Genomic DNA, 18505 nt, shown 5'->3' with positions numbered 1-18505 from the left:
GAAAATTTTGACACTGATGTTTCTCTACTGATATTAGAAAAAGAGAAAAGTAGTATGTACTGTCGTCTCCTCACCTCTCATTTTATTTTATTTTTTAACAGATGACAATGGAGAGCTGAATAATAGTTATTTGCCAAGAATAGTTCTACTTATGCACCGATGGTATTTATCTTCCACTGAGTTGGCAGAAAAACTTCTCTGCATATATCTTTTCAACTACTGTGTAATTTTTACAATCATAAATCAAGTTCTGTATTTAGATAGAGTGTCTAACCACAGCCAGTAAATTAAGATGAATAAACAGTCTTCAGTCAGTTATCCAGCTGTTTTGTGAATATATATAGATGTCTAGACAAAACATCTGGATGATTGACCAAATAGTTAACTATCCATCTGGATGTTTTGGCTCTGCTTGGAAATAATCACTAGATATAAAATGAAACAGGAGCTGTAGACTGGATGTTTCTAACTTGTCTTAAATATTTCTGCTGTTAGTGTAATGAAAGAATATTTAACACTGATTCAAGAGCTAATTTATTCCTTTTAGGAATGCAGAATGGTGGACCTAGAGGATACAGTTTAGACATATGGAAATGCCAGCCAAAATAATATGATCTGGCTCAGGCATAAACACCACCTAAATTTTCACATCTTCTCTTGCTGGCAAGACACAAGAAATATTCTAGCAGGTTTATTACAATTTGTTAATTGATATTAATTTTAAACTTTCTCCTGATATAAAAGCAAAACAAAAATCCATAGTTAGAAATCCCATTCTATAATAAGGGCTTTTAACAGTCCACCACTTTTGTACACGGTACAGTCCTAAAAGGTAGTTAAGAACCAAATGACTGAAAATGGCTACAAAACAGTCACACATTTATACAGAGGTTTTATTCTCCAAGATCTAATGTTTATTATATAACCACTAATGTTGGTTCTTACAGTCTTTGCCGGCTGCAAGCCAAGGGGTCCTGCAGATGAGTGAGAAGCCTTGCAGGACAAAGGGAGCCTCAGAGGGAGAGGGTCCATTGAGTACTATTAGGGCCAGTGTGGCTTCCATCTGCTTACTTCAAGCTTCCTCCACTTTCTACTTCTTTCTTCCAACATGCCCTCAACCTCGGGGCAGAAGGGGATGTTAGAGAAGATAAGGGGACATTCACCCTGAACAGAGGTCCCTGGAAGTGAGCAAAATACTAATACCTAGTGGTCCAAGGATTCCACAGGTCCCACTACTGAAGGGCAGTACATAGAGAAGGATGGAGGGAACTGCCTCAGTCTGGTCCACCCGCCTCAGGATGCAAACACTGTCCAAAAATGTGCCCACAAACAGCACTCTCATCATTAGCATGTCTGCTGCTATATGAAACACAAATAGAAAGGGATATTTAGGCACAGTAAAGTTTAATATCTGAAAGTACAGATTGTATGAAAGTTGAAACTGCCTATGAATTAACATTTCTTTAGATATTCCTCCCTTTGGATTCCTTGCTCACTGCATATCCATGGTGCCTGGCATATAGCAGGAGCTCAATATATGTTAGTTAAAAAGAGTATGACTAAATAGACTTGAAACTAAATCACAACACAACATGTGTATTAATATACCCAAAAATGACATTTTCAAATACTAAAGAAATTAGAGTACTTATATAAAGCATTAATCCTATATATAAAATCTTTGTGGCTAAAATGGTGTTTTTATGTACTATTGGTTGGTAGTATATTTGTAATTACAGTTGACAGTCATCACTTGGTAAGTGCTCAGGAAGGTAAAACTAATTTTATAAATGGCTTCTCTTCCAGACCAAAACAGTACATCCCAGAGCAATAATACATTGTGTCAATTATTTAGCGCTGATGTCACCAGAACACACTTTTCTCTCCATTTGAACGTTCACATAACCCTAATATTCCTAGTATGGCCCTCTTATTAGGAATTCATCTAAATTGATCAAACAGCTGCAGGTCTGTGCAAAGGAACGTGCAAGGATTTTTCTTTAACTAGTGTACGTATCGAAATGCCAGTGGAGAAAGCTGTGATGAATTTCGATTAAAGATCTGTTACTTCATCAGGTAAATATTTATGAATTTAATTGTCTTGTAGTTTCTAGTTCTGCAATTGTTGACAGTTTCCTTTTCACCATACAACAGACCAAGCCTGACAATAGAATCGACTCAAGTCCCCCTTTTATTGATTTTATTAAAACTGGCCCTTCTCTGTTCCTGGGAGTAGAATTCATCTTTCTTTTGGACTGTAGATCAAGCAGTGTCAATGTGCAGCTCTTAGAAAGAGTACATTCATTTTTTTCTACTCCCTCATCATGCACATTCCCACCTACTTGCCATGAATTGGGATAAGGGTTTCTTCTCAGCAATGGTTCTGAAGAGAGAGAAAGAAAGGCTCAGGGTGGGAGTGGTGGATTTGAGTCCTTGATTAAAGGCGGGAAGAGAGAGACTCAATGTGATGGATGAGGGATGGGAGATTGCTAATTTGGCTTGTGGTCTTGATGCATTGTTAAATGTAATCTGTAAAATGATACCATGGTTTCCATAGAAGTCTAGCTTGAAATCTTCCAGTTGTCAAAAATACTTGATGCCTTTCAGGTACTGGATTCTGAAGTTTCCCGCAGAGTTTAATTTGGACCTCGGTTTGATCCGTATGACTGAGGAATTCCGGGAAGTAGCTAGTCAACTAGGATATGAGAAACACGTCAGCCTCATCGACATATCCAGCATGTAAGAGTGGCACAAGCTTCTTTCAAACATGAGTCCACGGTTTGAGGGAGGGGGTAGTGATGACCCCACTTAACCTCCACCCATACCATTTCAGAATCAAGGTGTGCTTCTCTGAGGAAAGCTTTGGTGCAATGAGCACAGTCCCATCGGACAGAGTTTCTCTCTCCAAGCTTCAGTTTCTGTATTTGTAAAACGGGGATTGTACTTTCTCATGGGGTATTATGATCATCCAATGAATACCTGAGATAATATGTGAAAGCATTTGGCACATAACAGATACTCAGTACTTGGTTACTGAATCTAGTCTCCTATACCCTTGCCACTCATAGTGTGGTCTGTGGATCAGCAGCATTGGCATCACCTGGGAGCTCAACAGAAATGCAGAATCTCATGCCCCACCCTAAACCTGCTGAACTGGAAACTGAATTTTAATAAGATCCCCAGCTGATTCATATGCTCATTCAAGTTTAAGATGCTCTGAGGTCAGCCTGAGGCTGTACAAATGTTGACCATAGTAGTGCCATGAACTGGTTAGCTCAGTGATTAGGAACTTGGTGCTAATTAGGCTAGCATTTTATATTGACTAGCTAACTTTGTAGACAAAACTATTTTAGGCCTGTGAGTATGGTTATCCATATTGCAAATATGTGCTCTTGTGTCCTAGGCATTCATACTCTAGTCTCTTTTCCTAGAATACTTCTTCAAGAGTGATCAATGGTGAGTGATCAGGAGTTATTAAGGATGTTGTTAAAAATAAGGATTATTCAGCCTGACTCCTCTACTTACTAGCTGTGTGATCTTGGGTAAAATTTTAATCTCTCTGTGCCTATATTTTCTCATCTATAAAATTGGAGTAATAGTAGTATTACCTGGTAGAGTTGTTGTGAAGATTTAATGAGTTAATACTTGTGATTATAGTGGTGCCTAGGACATCTAAGAGTTTGATAAATGTTTATATTAAAAAATACAGTTTATTCAGATTATTCATTCCTAGTAAATCAGAATCTCTGGTAGTGAGGTCTAGGTCTCTGTCTTTATAACAAGCTTTTCAAATAATCCATATGTTGCTGAAGTGTGAGAACCAGCTTTTGATGGTTTCCATCACCACCTATATATTGATAAACTCCAAAATTTATATACCTAGCCCTAACCTCTCCCTCATGATCCAAACCTTACTGGCCACAGGAAATACCAAGTAAGGGATTCTGGATGAATCAGTGCAAACCCACACTGTATGGAAAAACAACTCGAAATTTATATTCTATTGGCAATGGGTCAGTGGTTTTCTCTTCAAATATGAAGGACTGGGCGTGTATTTTGCACAAGCCCCTGGAAGCAGGCCAAGAGTTACACAGTCAGTAGGTTAATAACTTCCATTGAGTGAAATGAGCTTTCAGCACATTGACCAGACTCACTCTTCTTTTATAGTCCTTCCTATGACTGGATGAGAAGAGTCACACAGAGGAAAAAAGTATCCAAGAAGGGAAAAGCCTGTCTGCTCTTTGACCATCTGGAGCCCATTGAATTGGCTGAGCACCTCACTTTTCTGGAGCATAAATCTTTTAGAAGGATCTCAGTAAGAAACTGGACATTTATTCTTCCAAGGATAACAACCACCATGCCAACTTTACCAAGAGCTGCATTTTCATACTCTGAAGTGTTGGCAGCCTCTGTCACTGTGCTCCACTGGAAAAGTGCCCTTAACTCACAGGAACAATCCTTTTTAACCAAAGATAAATATTATCCTGTCTTTATTTTATGGCTCAGGAGCTATATTTCTGTTGCTATTTTCAATGTCTCCTTTCATAGGATTAAAGCATGATTTTCTAAATATTCAGTGGAGATTTAACCATTCAAGGTTTATTTAGCTTCGTTGACTTCTCCCAAGTGAACATGTTTAGCTGTGCCCTTCATTTTGGAAGAAGAAATATTTATTTAGGTTGGGATACGTATAAATGCCTGATTATGGATATAGGTTGAAATAGGAATTGTAAGATTTCAGGAGAATCTCAACATCAGGTTGTTTCTTTCTCAGGGATGGATATCCTGGATTAAATTTTTCTTTCCTACTCCTCTGCATCCTTTTTCTTCCTCCTGACTGTGATCTCTTCCTAGCCACCTACTCACTATCCATTTGTTATGATATTTCCACAATGGTTCACAAACAGCCTTTGTCTTTGTCTAACCAAGCTCTGGGGAAGTCACTCCTTCTTTTCCAAGATGCCAAAGAATGAATTACGTTATTGCTTGCAAATAAGAACATGAGGTTAGAAGTATGGATTTCTGAAAGACTGATTCTTTTCACTAAGTAACCCTACTTGGTGAGGACCTTTTGATTCCCCACAAGCAGGCCATGAGAGGGAATGCCCTGCTCTGTTTATATGGTAGGAGGCTCATATGTATCTGATGACATCCATGCTGACTTCCTGAATATGTGTCAGCTTTGCCAAAGAGCAGCCTTACTCAATTTCTATTTTTTCTCTTTTCTTCTTGAAAACACATTGCAAACTTATTCTGACTTGAAATTATGATATTTATATTCATTTCCTCTTCTTTAATGTATGCCATTGTATCTCGAACTTGCCTGACCATTGGAATCACCAGTAGTGGGTGAAAAATGGAGATTCTTAGGTTATTCCTCTGGAACAGTGATCCTTTAGGTCTGACATGTTCCCCAAAACCAGTATTTTAGCAAATGCCCCAGGTGGATCTTATGATCCAGCAAATTTTGGACTCACTGGAATATGACTTTGAGTCTTGTCCCTTCCTCCTCCCATCAACACTGTGGTGTGTAATAAGTGTGCGTCTGGGTGTGGAAGAGTGAAATGCAGCAAAATGACATGTTAAAGATACAGATATATTCAAACTTGTAAGATGCCGTTATAAATGTGAAATGAAAGAAATCGTTATGCTGTTGTGAAACATTATCTCACCTCTTCCATGCAACATTCTAATTTATAATTTTTTCAAAGACTCCATTATAATTCAGAGTCTCTGAATCTTCCTTTACTAGTTCACTGATTACCAAAGCTATGTCATCCATGGCTGCCTGGAGAATAACCCAACCTTGGAGAGATCTATTGCTTTATTTAATGGAATCTCTAAGTGGGTCCAGTTGATGGTTCTTAGCAAACCAACCCCTCAGCAAAGGGCAGAAGTCATCACAAAGTTTATCAATGTTGCCAAGGTATGTATGTCTGTTAATTAGATTGGGATTCTCAAAGGATTCTAGATATTCATTCATGCTGTTGAGAAAAGTCATTGAAAAAATTTGGGGTTCACAATATAAAAGCCAATTAAACTACCCATAAATGTCTAATGAGCAAATATACTTCTCTCATGCAAGAAGATTGCTTTTAATTGGCCATATTTGGAAGCATTTAATGTAGCTATTTTTCTGTGTAATGATTGATATATTTTTCTAGTGGATTTCATTTGTACTTCATTTTGAATTGATACTATTTTCCCTCCATCCTTGTTGTTAAAGTGTATGACTTCATCTGTACCTCAAAAAGGTCAGAATAATTCAAAAATTGTTACAAAGTATTGAAGTTAACCTTTTTTATTGCAGAAGCTCCTTCAGCTCAAAAATTTTAACACCCTGATGGCAGTGGTAGGAGGCCTTAGTCATAGCTCCATTTCCCGGCTCAAAGAGACCCATTCTCATCTTTCTTCAGAAGTTACAAAGGTACAGTGGATCAGATCATAAACCAAGTAAAAAGTTCATTTGTAAGTTGTTTGGGGGTAGGATGATCCTAACAAATGTCACTCAGAAGGGGAAAGTTTTCTTCTTAGACAATAGGAGGTTACAGCCATACCACCTGGAAAAACAAGATTATAGGTGGCAGCAGTGTCCTAATAGGAATGCTTTGAACACCATTAACATATTGCAGTTGTAAATATTCAAAAAATATGTGTTTGGTGCTTACTATGTGATAGGCATTGTGAAATACATGGGGGTTACAAGGCAAATATGACAGAAATCATTCCTACCGTCCCGTCCTCAAATGAAGTCATTGAACACCTGCTCTCTTCATAGTACTGTGTTCAACACGGTGGAAGACACAAAGGAAGGGGGGACAGAAAGAAATCTTTTGTATAGAAAGCCCTCATATTTATAGCTCAGTTTTCAGGGATAAAAAAAAAAATTTAAGCAATGATTGTTTCCCAAACTGAACTTTTTCTGCCATATTTATTTCCAGACCACAATAATATTTTTCCTTATTGAGCAAAAAAGAACATTTCATCCTTATGAAAAGATTTCCTTGTAAGCGTGTACTTTGCTATATCAGTAAGGACACTTTCAGCTGTAAGTTAAAAAAAGAAAAATCTTGGAATTGCTTAAACAATAAGGAAATGGATCGTCTCACATACCTGAAAGTCCAGAGGCAGGGCCAAGTCCAGGCATGGTCTGATCAGAGTTCTGGCTCAGTTGCTCTGTATTCCTCTGAGTATGAGGTTTTTGTTTTAGTTTTAGTTTTTCATCGGATTGGTTTCCCTCCTGATTGGGCTGTCTGCAGCAACAGGAAAATTATGCTTTCTTGTTTATGAAAGTTAGAGATAGGGAAAATCTCTCTTCAGCTCTGCACCCATGGAATAAAAGACCTTCTTTTTTAGACAGATTGGACCATCCCAAATCACATGCCCACCTCTGGGCCAATAACAGTATCCAGAGGAATACAATGTACTGATTGGCTTAACTCTGTGTTCCTGAACCAATCACAAACCAGAGGGATGGAATTATGAAGATGGTAGATCAGAACCCATCCTTGGATCTGGGCATGGAAACAGCATCATCCGAGACACATGGGAAAGAGTAGACTGATCGAAAGTAGACACATGGGTCTATTGGGAAGGTATGGCTGCCGTTAGGCAACCAACAATAGCTTGTGCATATAAACAGGAGAATATAAACCACAGAAGCACTGCTGAGTGACCTCAAACACTGCACCCTTTCCAAGTATAATGGGGCTCATTATGTGTTTCATTTTCCTTTAGATTAGTATTGAATTTCCAGTAAAGAACAAAACATATTTTAAACGTTGTAAAGAATAAGAATTCAGTGGAGGCTCATATAAGCTTGGAACCACCAGTATGTCTTCAAAAATTATTTATTTGAACTCCTCTTTCTTACAGAAAAGAAAACTGAGGTCCCCAAAAGTGAAGTGACTTGCTTAAGGTCACCCTCCTAGTTAGTGGCAGAGTCCAAAACCACAGCTATCTCACACATCAGTATGACTATTCCTACCTCATACTGGCCCCTTCAAGTTATATCTTGAATGCAACTTTCTTGGAACAACTAGGAAATTTTAATATACTACATACTTCAATACAATATATGCCTGTATTTGTGGACTGTAATATTTCCATGAATTACAAAATACTTATATATACATGATGCTATTTAACATCTCAACACCCCTAGTAGGTAGGCAGAGGTGTGGGCTATTTCTCTTTTGCCGCAGAATGGAACAGGCTGTCCAACTCATAGCCAAGCCTAGTACATTTTTCTAACTTTCTTTTCCCTGGTTAATATTTCCCTGCATCAATGTTGGTGCAACTGATACTTCTTTCAGTAGGCGAGGAATTTCCTAGCCACACACTGTTGGGCCTGAGGGTGGGCAGAAGGGAAGGCTGTTTGAAAATACTACTTTTCCATCTGTTCCCAGAACTGGAATGAAATGATGGAGCTGGTCTCCTCCAACGGCAATTACTGTAATTACCGCAAGGCCTTTGCCGACTGTGATGGCTTCAAAATCCCAATCCTTGGCGTCCACTTGAAAGACTTGATAGCAGTCCATGTCATTTTCCCAGACTGGATGGAGGAGAACAAAGTGAACATTGTGAAAATGCACCAGCTCTCCGTTACCTTGAGTGAACTGGTCTCCCTACAGAATGCCTCTCACCACTTGGAACCCAACCTGGATTTGATCAACTTGCTCACGGTGAGTCCAACGGACTGGAGTTTGTGCTAATAACTCTCCTGCACCTCACTTCCCAGGGTATGCAGGAAGATCCATGCCAGCACTTCACAATGGGGGTGGGGGAGGGGTTGAATTCAGGGTCAGTAGCTGGGAAGAAATCTCAAAGGATGAAGGGAGGGAAACTCACACCTGTAACCCAAGCGACTTGAGACACCAATCTCCGAGCAAAGAAAGTTCCCTTTGCTTTGAGGGTTCCAGTCTCCGCCTCCACGGCTCTGGTTTCTGCAGTTCTTAGAGAGGCCCTCCAGCCCTGTCCTCTGCCTCATCACACTCATCTAATTCATCACCTCCTTCTATATGCCCTCAACTCATCGGCTTCTCTTGATCCTCACTGCACTGCTGTAGTTGAAGCCTGGAGTAATGCGGGGACCTCCTCTGAGATCTCCCTCCCCGTAACCCCCACCAGCCTCCCCAAACCACCAGATGCAGGTCCCAGTCTGCCACTGGAGCCCTTCACGACTTGTTTTCTGACTATCAGTTTCTCCTCGTTTGTTATCACCCGACCCCGCATCACACCTGCCTTTGAGGAATGTGGGACTTATACTTTCCACCACAAATTGCTGCCTTCTACTTTCTGGCTTTGCATTTTCTTGGAAAATTCCTTCCTTACCCACCCCCCAATCCCGCCATGACTAGCTTAAATTCAAAAGCCTCTGTCTTTCTGGAGCATTCTCTGTTTCCTTCCAAAGCAGTAAGGCATCTGTCACATGTGTTGCCCTTGTACTTTGTACTTTCTTATCTATAGGAGGTATCACTTGACATTAGATTTTTTTTTCTGTTTACCTGCCTTATACATCGCACCTCCCCAGCACCTCTCATAGTATTGCATAACATCTTAACGGAAAAACCTGAAAGAACTTTTTGGCCCACCCGATACCTGGCATATTTAGGAGCTCAGCAGATGAACTGGGTGCTGTATTTAGGAGTGGGTTGGAAGAAATTCACCTACTGCTCATACGTTTTGGCCTTGACAGCACACACCATTAGCTGGTCTCTAGGTCCTAGCACTTTTAGACGCACAGGTGTATAGTAGAGAACATTTCCCATTGGCTGCTTCTTTGTCAGGGGGAAAGAGGCATAAGCAAATTCTCTCACCCTTGCTTAAACAAGTGGAGGAGCTACTTCCTTGTTTGGGTTTATGACACTGTAGCATCTGAAACTTGGCTGCAACAGCGAATTAACTACTTTCCTCCAGTGGCCATGGGGAATGAAAACAAGAACCCCTCTGGAGCTCCGAAGGGCTAAATCCTCTAGGACTGCTGCATTGGGATAAGAGTGCAGTTCCTAGACCTTCTCACAAACTGTTCCTGGAACACAGAATTGTTTACTGGAGAACCCCTAGGTGTAGGTGATAATGGCAGCTGCATTCTTAGTGTAAAGCAGAAGTATCCAACACACAGAAGCACAAATCTCTTGGGGTTGAGTTTGTGTAACAAATAGTAAACACACAGACATTCTCTATTAGGGTGGGGGAACCTCACAATAATCCAGACAGCTGCCTTTATTAACCATTTGCCATGTAAATCTGTTTCCATGAATAAGTGACCAGAGTTGCAGCCCTAATCAGACTATAATCCCACAGCCACAGGTGATGTCTGCAGACCAGTCTCGGGGGGTAGCCTAGGCTCCAAGTGTCTGTGCTCAGGCTGCCTCCACAAGCTGGGGGAGAACTTCATGAGCAGCTGCCTATGCTGGGCAATTCCTCATCCGGATAAAAGATAATGATGGGGTAGGGAAAAGAAATTTGAATTGTAAATTAAGCAGGCAACATCTGGACAGATATTTGAGAAATACTAAAGGATTTTGAATGAAATTTTGGGGCTGCAGATGGAAAATCTGAACTCCAGAAGTAAAAGCTAAGAAATAATTCCTTTTTTGCTAGAAACGAAAGAAAAAAGAAAAAGACTCAATCTCTCAGTCTCTCTGTGTATCTCTCTCTCTCTCTCTCTCTCTCTCTCAGGAATTGAAAGAAAATTTAGAAGCCACCAAGCACCATATTTAGTCACAGCAGTGTTGTATAGTATAATGTAATATAGTGGCAAGAATCTCAGATGGGAGACAGCTTTTGGCCCTGCCTCTGCAGTTACTTAGCTTTGTCTCCTTGCTAACTAGTCTTGACTTTGGATTTTTCCTAAAGGGTTTTGTGCTCATTTGTAAGATCTCATCCAGCTTTAAACTTCTGTGGTGCTAGATGTAAGGAATGGTGGAGCCTTGGGACTAAGGAACCAAGTGTCAACCTTATTCTGTGGTTGCAGCCCAGTGGCTCATCAGGATAGCACAGTTCCGCAGATGAGCACGATTGTCAAGCCAGTTTCTATTTAAAGCCAAAAGCCTTCCTCTCTCCCCACAACCAAGGAGAAAGTTCGGTGCATTCATTCTTCCTGGCCCTAGGCAGATTAATCTCCTCAAAATGAGGATGGAGGAGACTCCCAGGAGGTGTTCACTGGAGCCTAGTGAGCATTTCATGAACCACATACCTGTTGAGATTAGAACCATACGTTGACTGCAGCTGCCCAAATGCATGTGAGGTCATTCTTATTAAGCACAGCATTGAAGGGGTGATTCTTTTTGCTCCAAGACTCTAGGTCAAGTTTCTGCCTGAAGTGACTGCTTCTAAACATGGTCCCAGGTGAGGAAGCTGATATATGATTGAGAGCCCTGGAAGAAAGAAAATGAGAACTCTTAAGTTAATGAACAATTACTAAATGCCTGCTCTGTGCAGTAGGCTGTATAGCAATGCTTGAACTTTCTGTAATAATTGATTACAGTTTTCACAGCACTTTTCACATACATTGCCTCAGTAGATTCGCACACAGACCCTGTGATGTAGCCTGGGCAGGTCAGAGGGTGTAACATCACCCCAGTCTCTTCCTATTTTAGAAATGAAGAAGCTGTGATTCATAACGGACAAAAGTCTTGCAAATAGCCAACTTCTGAATCCCAGTTTGCGGCTCTCTCTCTCTCTCTCTGATGGACATTTACTCTGTAATGTGGGAATATTGCTGACATTTACTTTATTTTGCATCTGTGAAAATTAAATAATCTCTCTCCCTCTTCATGGGTGTGTAAAAAAGAGTTAATTACAAACTAAAATCTATGCGAGCAGGGACTATGTTTGCCATTTTTATCATCGTAATCTTAGCCCCCTGAACAGTACTGGGCACATGAAGGAAAGAGGACTACACCACCAAACTGCTGGGATTTGGATTGTTCCCCTTTTTAGGGAAGATCTGGAGAAGACATTTTCCACTGTGATCCCAATTCTTATAACCAGGAGCTTTTAAACTGATGCTTCTTGTTTCATGGTATTCGAAATAGTCTGAATTTTTCATAGTATTTTTAGATCTATCAGTTACATTTACCATTCTGAGTATATGCAAATTACTGGAAAGCCCCTGTATTTTTACAATCGAAGAAGAAGAAGAAGAAGAAGAAGAAAGAAGAAAGAAGAAGAGCAGGAGGAGGAGGAAGAGGAAGAATTGCAAAAATGGTGAATGGAGATAGTTTGATGACCAAGTGTGTGTTATTTTACAATTCTCCAGTCAAGACAATGTCGGTCCTAAGGTGCAGACTAAATCCACAGCCATCTTTGCTAATAGGCTTGGATGTAAAAGCAACAACCTGAAACAGTGACTCAGAACATTTTTTAGAAACAAACAAGCTTAAAATATGTTAGACACAAATAAATATTTTTGAAACCCCATTGACAAGCTGCCTATATCATTTAAAAGGTGCGTAAGAAGTAGAACAGATCACTTTGTGCAGGGCCGTAAGGCCCAGAGGAGATCCAAGAAAGCAAGTAGGATCGCGGCTTGGAAAGCAGAGAGATGGCTAGAGTTAACCCAGAAGGCAGCTCTGCACTCATGGATGAGCAAGTGGCATTTGGCTGCTGCACTGATTGGGAGCCAAACCCTGCAGTTCCCATCTGTGTGGCCCTCTAAACAAATCCCACTGGACACCATTAGCTCATTTAATCCTCACAACAATCCTGGGAGGGAACTATTATTAATGATTCCCATTTTACAGATCAAGAGACAGACTCAAGAAGGTTAATGACTTGCCTAGGTTCATACGACCACTAATAAATGGAGAGCAAACATTGGGAGAAAACAAAAATATTTCCGTCATAGAGTCAGATATCTGTCCATCTGACATACGAAAATACTCAGGGATGTTCTGTGTCTTTTGAAAGAGCATCTCCCCTATTTAGTGTGTGGCTTATTTGGGTTTCTGGTTGGATGTTCTTGCACTGCTGGCGTCTCCTTTCCAGCAGATGCCAGTGCTGTCATCAGAGGAAGAGTCAGGAGGACAGGAACATACTCATCAAAGCTTCCTGACAACAAGGAAGTCAAAAGGAAGAAGTCAGTCAGTTTTCTGTCTATGTCGCATTCACAATGCAAGGTAGCAAACTAGGACTGGGATTATAGAGGTGGAATTACAAATGTACTGTCTCCTTTCGTGAAGCTTAGAGACCAGTAGAGTCTTCTGTTGTGGAATTTACAAAACAGTGGGCAACTGCCCATGGCAGATGTGTTTTATTTGGCCCACATGGAATCATAAAAAAAAATGTGTTATTAGTTGCCAGTGCTTAAAAATGAGGATATTTTATATAAAACTCTAGATTTCTGACTTCTCTTGACAAATTAGATGTGGCAATTGTCATCAAACTGACAACAATTTGACTTAGATGAGTAATGACTATCTCCCATTCATCAGTGATCACACCTTCCCCTATTGCTTCCCTAACCCAGAGATCCAGTGTCAAGTTCCACTTATCAGCACAAATTTTTCTTATTGTTGAGCTAAGAGGAGAGATCCCCAAGTTAATCATATCTGCAAAACTCTTTTACCAAATACATTGTTATACCAATGTCTCTATCACAATATCCTTTTCATGCATCTCCCTTCACTCTTTTATATGGTGGGCTGGTTCCTCAAAGCATTTGTTTGAGACATGGGGACAGTTCCTCTCCTGCAAAAAGGCAGGGCCCCTGGAGGTAGAAGTGACTGCTGTTCAGTGGAAGGTGGATACAGTGTGCATTCTTTGTGAGCATGATTTTCATGATCTGAAATGATACTGGGGCAATTTTATAGTAAAGTCAATTTTATTATGCTTAAAAAAACCTTTAGGGCTTCCCTGGTGGCGCAGTGGTTGAGAGTCTGCCTGCCAATGCAGGGGACACGGGTTCGAGCCCTGGTCCGGGAAGATCCCACGTGCCGCGGAGCAACTGGGCCCGTGAGCCACAACTACTGAGCCTGCGTGCCTGGAGCCTGTGCTCCGCAACAAGAGAGGCCGCGACAGCGCGAGGCCCGCACACGGCGATGAAGAGTGGCCCCCACTTGCCACAACTAGAGAAAGCCCTCGCACAGAAACGAAGACCCAACACAGCCATAAATAAATAAATAAATAAATAAAGCAAAAAAAAAAATTAAAAAAAAAAAAAAAAAAAAAAAACCTTTAGATGACAAAGTCTAGGTAATGCAATACATGACCAGATATATGAAATCCTTAATCTAACTGCTGTATTTAGTAGCTAGAATAGTGACTACTATAGTGACTACAATGGTCCCCACCATACATTAGGTGACCAATAAATATTTGTTGAATGAATGATGCAAAAATAATGCCAGTTTCTTTTTTTTAAAAATGAGATAGGGGCTTCCCTGGTGGCGCAGTGGTTGAGAGTCCGCCTGCCGATGCAGGGAACACGGGTTCGTGCCCCGATCTGGGAAGATCCCATATGCCGCGGAGCGGCTGGGCCCGTGAGCCATGGCCGCTGAGCCTGCGCGTCCGGAGCCTGTGCTCCGCAATGGGAGAGGCCACAACAGTGAGAAGCCCGCGTACCGCAAAAAAAAAAAAAAAAAAAAAAGAGATAGGACAGCAAGATAAATCCTTGAAAGACATCCTGTGCCTCTGAGTTTTCTCTTGCTCCTAAGCACCAGGCACTGAGCTGGAGATAAGGGATCCTTGATGTTACAGGCTAGGACCAGGGACAGGTGTATAAAATAAGACTTGGAAATGGAATAAAGCCTTTCACATTAAGCCTTTATCTTTAGACAAAATATGTCAAAGGAAAATTTTCATGCTTAAATGGTCAGAGAAAGAACAGGGCACCTGGTTCTCTTCCCTGTTGATAAAATGGTATGATTCATCGGGTTCTTAACATTGAAGGGCACGTGTGGGAATTATCCAGGCTTATTTTAAGTCTTATGACTTCTGTTTTAGGTAAATGGGACCATGCATTTTAAGGTTTTGCAGATTTTATCCATGCAGTTCAATCTTTGTATACATTCTTATCCTTGCCTACCCTGATCTTTCTCTCTGTCTTTATTTCTCCAAGTCCTCCCAGTTAGGTCCCAGTTCACAAGTTCCTCTGTGAATCCATCCTGATCATTTCTGTCCTCAGTGGCCCCCACACATAATAATAAAAGTAGTTGTGGGCTTCCCTGGTGGCACAGTGGTTGGGAGTCCGCCTGCCGATGCAGGGGACACGGGTTCGTGCCCCGGTCTGGGAAGATCCCACATGCCACGGAGCGGCTGGGCCCGTGAGCCATGGCCGCTGAGCCTGCACGTCCAGAGCCTGTGCTCCGCAATGGGAGAGGCCACAACAGTGAGAGGTCCGCGTACCGCAAAAAAAAAAGTAGTTGTAACAGCTATAATAATAATAACATCAACAACACCAGATTACATTTCCTGAGATTTCACTGTGTACTAGGCCCTGGGTGAAGTACTTTACATGCATTATTTCATTTGATCCTGATAAAAATCCAATTAGATAGGGACTTTTGTGATCATTTCCATTTTACAGAAGTGGAAACTGAGTGTCAGAGAGGAAATAACTGGCTCAAGGCCACAGAGCTAACCAGTGGCAGGCTCAGAATTTGAACTCAAACGCACCGGTCTCCAAAACCTCTCCCTCATGCTTTACACGCTGCCTCCCTGAAAAGTTCCTATAGCACTTAGAGCGGGGCAACTTCCTTCACATTTAGCATGTGTTGCCTTTTGTTGATGTGAATATATCTTTTTGTGTTCAGGTCCTGTTTAGTCAAATAAAGTGTCTGGCCCTTGAGGGCAGGAATGATTTTATACCATTTTATATCACCAGAACTTAGCACAATGCCCTGAAATAATAGAAACCTATTAATTGCTCCTTTATTTCTGCAGTTCTTTAGTCAAACCTCCAAGACACCATTTATTCCATTTCCAAGTCTTATTTTATACACCTGTCCCTGGTCCTAGCCTGTAACATCAAGGATCCCTTATCTCCAGGTCATTGCTTGGTGCTTAGGAGCTACTCAATAATTATCGAGAAAAATTGAGTCAAAGGTTCTTGTTGATGCTGATGACCACACCAGGTTTAACTTTTTTCTTTTTTTTTTTTTTTTTTTTTTTTTTTTTTTTCAGTATGTGGGCCTCTCACTGTTGTGGCCTCTCCCATTGCGGAGCACAGGCTCCGGACGCGCAGGCTCAGCGGCCATGGCTCACGGGCCCAGCCGCTCCGCAGCATGTGGGATCTTCCCAGACTGGGGCACGAACCCGTGTCCCCTGCATTGGCAGGCGGACTCTCAACCACTGCGCCACCAGGGAAGCCCTACTTTTTTCTTTTTAAAATTTCATTTTCCAGGACTTCCCTGGCGGTCCGGTAGTTAAGACTCCGTGCTTCCAATGCAGGGGGCGTGGGTTTGATCCTTGGTTGGGGAACTAAGATCCCACATCCTGCATGGCCAAAAAATAAAATATTAAAACTTCTTTAAAAAATTTCATTTTCCACCTCTGCATGCTATCTTTTTAATGTTCTACATTCACTCAAGTTATTAGACATTGAGCTTAAGCATTCAGTTTGGAAAAATTTCAGTAATGTAAATAAGTAAATAAATGATTCAACATCCTTATTTATCCCTTCTAATTTGTTGTAGCTTTCTCTGGACCTCTATCACACAGAAGATGATATTTACAAACTATCACTGGTGCTGGAGCCTAGAAATTCTAAATCGGTGAGTATTGTTTTCTCTCTCAGGTTCAGTGACAAGCACCATTATTTTTTATTTACAATAATTGGCCATTACAGTAGTGCTTTGTGATCTAAAGATTGAAGAATTTTAAAAATCTATATTTTTCCCATTTTACCAATGGAACAGCTTAGCCCTGACAGATAATTATTTCTTCACATTAGAAGCTAACAAAGAAGAACATCATTTCCAGTTACTCTGCTTTATTGTTGATCTTCCATGTTCCCTCTGAGAACCTGCCCCGCCCCAAAAAAAGAAGGAACAATAATTTGAATGACCATTCTAGGCTTTTTTTAAAAAAACTGATTCTACAAAAAATTAGATTTAATAAATTTTAAATACCCTAATCATAATTCACAAATTTCTCTACTAATGATTCATCCAGCTCAGAATTTCAGTATCACATTGGATAGTCTCACTTAATTGATAGCTGACTCTTAGTAAAGAAACATTATATAATGAGTTGAAGAAACTGCATTACTGAATGTACACTGCTCATTACTCTTAGCAAGTGGACTATAGCTCAGATATGCTTTGCACTAGTAAAAAAAATATCTGGGTGAATGTGAAATTTACAATGAGGATGAGGTTTGTATGTTGAAAAAAAATTTCTGTCTGCTTCTTATATCCTGAGATCTGTTTCCTTATGAAGGTCTCATTCGTTACCTCCATACCAGTTGAGTTCTGTGGCACGTTGCCAGCAACCCTAGGGCCTAAGTCTGTCCATCTATTAATACCTACTACCATTCTGAACCATTGAACTGAAAGAGGCAGAATGACTGTGAATGCTGTTCACAGTAAAGGCCAGGTGGGAGACTATGAACTTGAGTCTGAGTCAGTTGACCTGGTAGCATCTGTTCTTAATGTCTGTGGTGGTTCCATCACCATGCTCCCCTCCCTGCCAGCCCCAAGAAGCCCATCTCCTGGGGACACTGCAGAAGGCAGCCATGTGGGAAGATACAGCACAGGCAAAGGGAGGGGTTAGGACCAGACTCTTCAAAGTTAGCGTGATGAAGAGAGAGCTAGAAAGAAAAGTAATGTTACTGAAAAAAAGGAATTCGTAAGCCCCTCCCTCATTCCATAGCTTTGGTGTGATGAAGCTGTCCTGTACGTGCACACACAGCATTGTCACCTCCTGACACCTTCCTTTACCTATAACTAGGCACCTTAATTGCCACCTGTTGGTTGTTGGATGCCTGGCAGGTCATAATATATATGTTATCTCATTAACTCTGTTAAGGAAACAGAGTCTGGTGAGCATAGGTATCTTACACAGACCACAGAGCCAGTCAGTAGGAGAATTTGGACTGGTCTCAGGACTGTCTGCCTGTGCTTTTTCTACAGCGTGATGCTGCCCATTATTTTCCCACCACCCCTTGTTCAGAAACAGGGTAAGAATGACCATTTTAGCACACATGCCTGATTTGTGCCTTTTAGATTTACTTCGGGTTTTTTTTTTTTTGTGGTTTTTTTTGGTTTATTTTCAGGATCAAGTTTTACCAATTTTAGGAGATATTTCCATCCAACATAAAAAAGTCTTTTTATCTCTTGTAAAAGCAGAAGCTTTCAAAGCCCCTTCCAAGTGCTAAAATCCCATGAATCTATGAAAACACATTTCCTAATCCCTTTCTGTCTCTTCTCTAAGTGGAATGTCACCTTATTTTGTATTTAGTGTTTGACGCATACTGGTAACTAAGAACAATTTCCCGTCAGGATTATACTTCCTGAGAGCCTGTAGCTTTAACGTGCTTACAGTTAGCACTGGCCAACCT

General features: G+C 40.9%; 1 protein-coding gene across 2 annotated transcripts in view; it reads left to right on the top strand.

The window, feature by feature from the left end:
- The window catches only part of RASGRP3 (RAS guanyl releasing protein 3), a 75849-nt gene that overhangs the window by 36721 nt on the left and 20623 nt on the right, over positions 1-18505 (top strand). Inside the window, exons 4-11 of one of the 2 annotated variants that reach the window (XM_081254162.1) lie at positions 102-199; positions 2009-2076; positions 2608-2739; positions 4168-4315; positions 5753-5926; positions 6311-6427; positions 8409-8684; positions 16641-16718. In XM_081254162.1, the coding sequence (XP_081110288.1) occupies positions 102-199; positions 2009-2076; positions 2608-2739; positions 4168-4315; positions 5753-5926; positions 6311-6427; positions 8409-8684; positions 16641-16718 (1091 nt within the window). Of the gene's footprint in view, positions 1-101; positions 200-1825; positions 2077-2607; positions 2740-4167; positions 4316-5752; positions 5927-6310; positions 6428-8408; positions 8685-16640; positions 16719-18505 lie in introns of those variants that run through there. The other variant, XM_081254161.1, reaches the window with a different exon arrangement.

This window comes from Mesoplodon bidens, assembly GCF_964165515.1.
Source record: "Mesoplodon bidens genome assembly, chromosome: 14".
NCBI classification, from domain to species: Eukaryota; Metazoa; Chordata; class Mammalia; order Artiodactyla; family Ziphiidae; genus Mesoplodon; species Mesoplodon bidens.
This window is presented reverse-complemented; position numbering and strand designations above follow the sequence as displayed.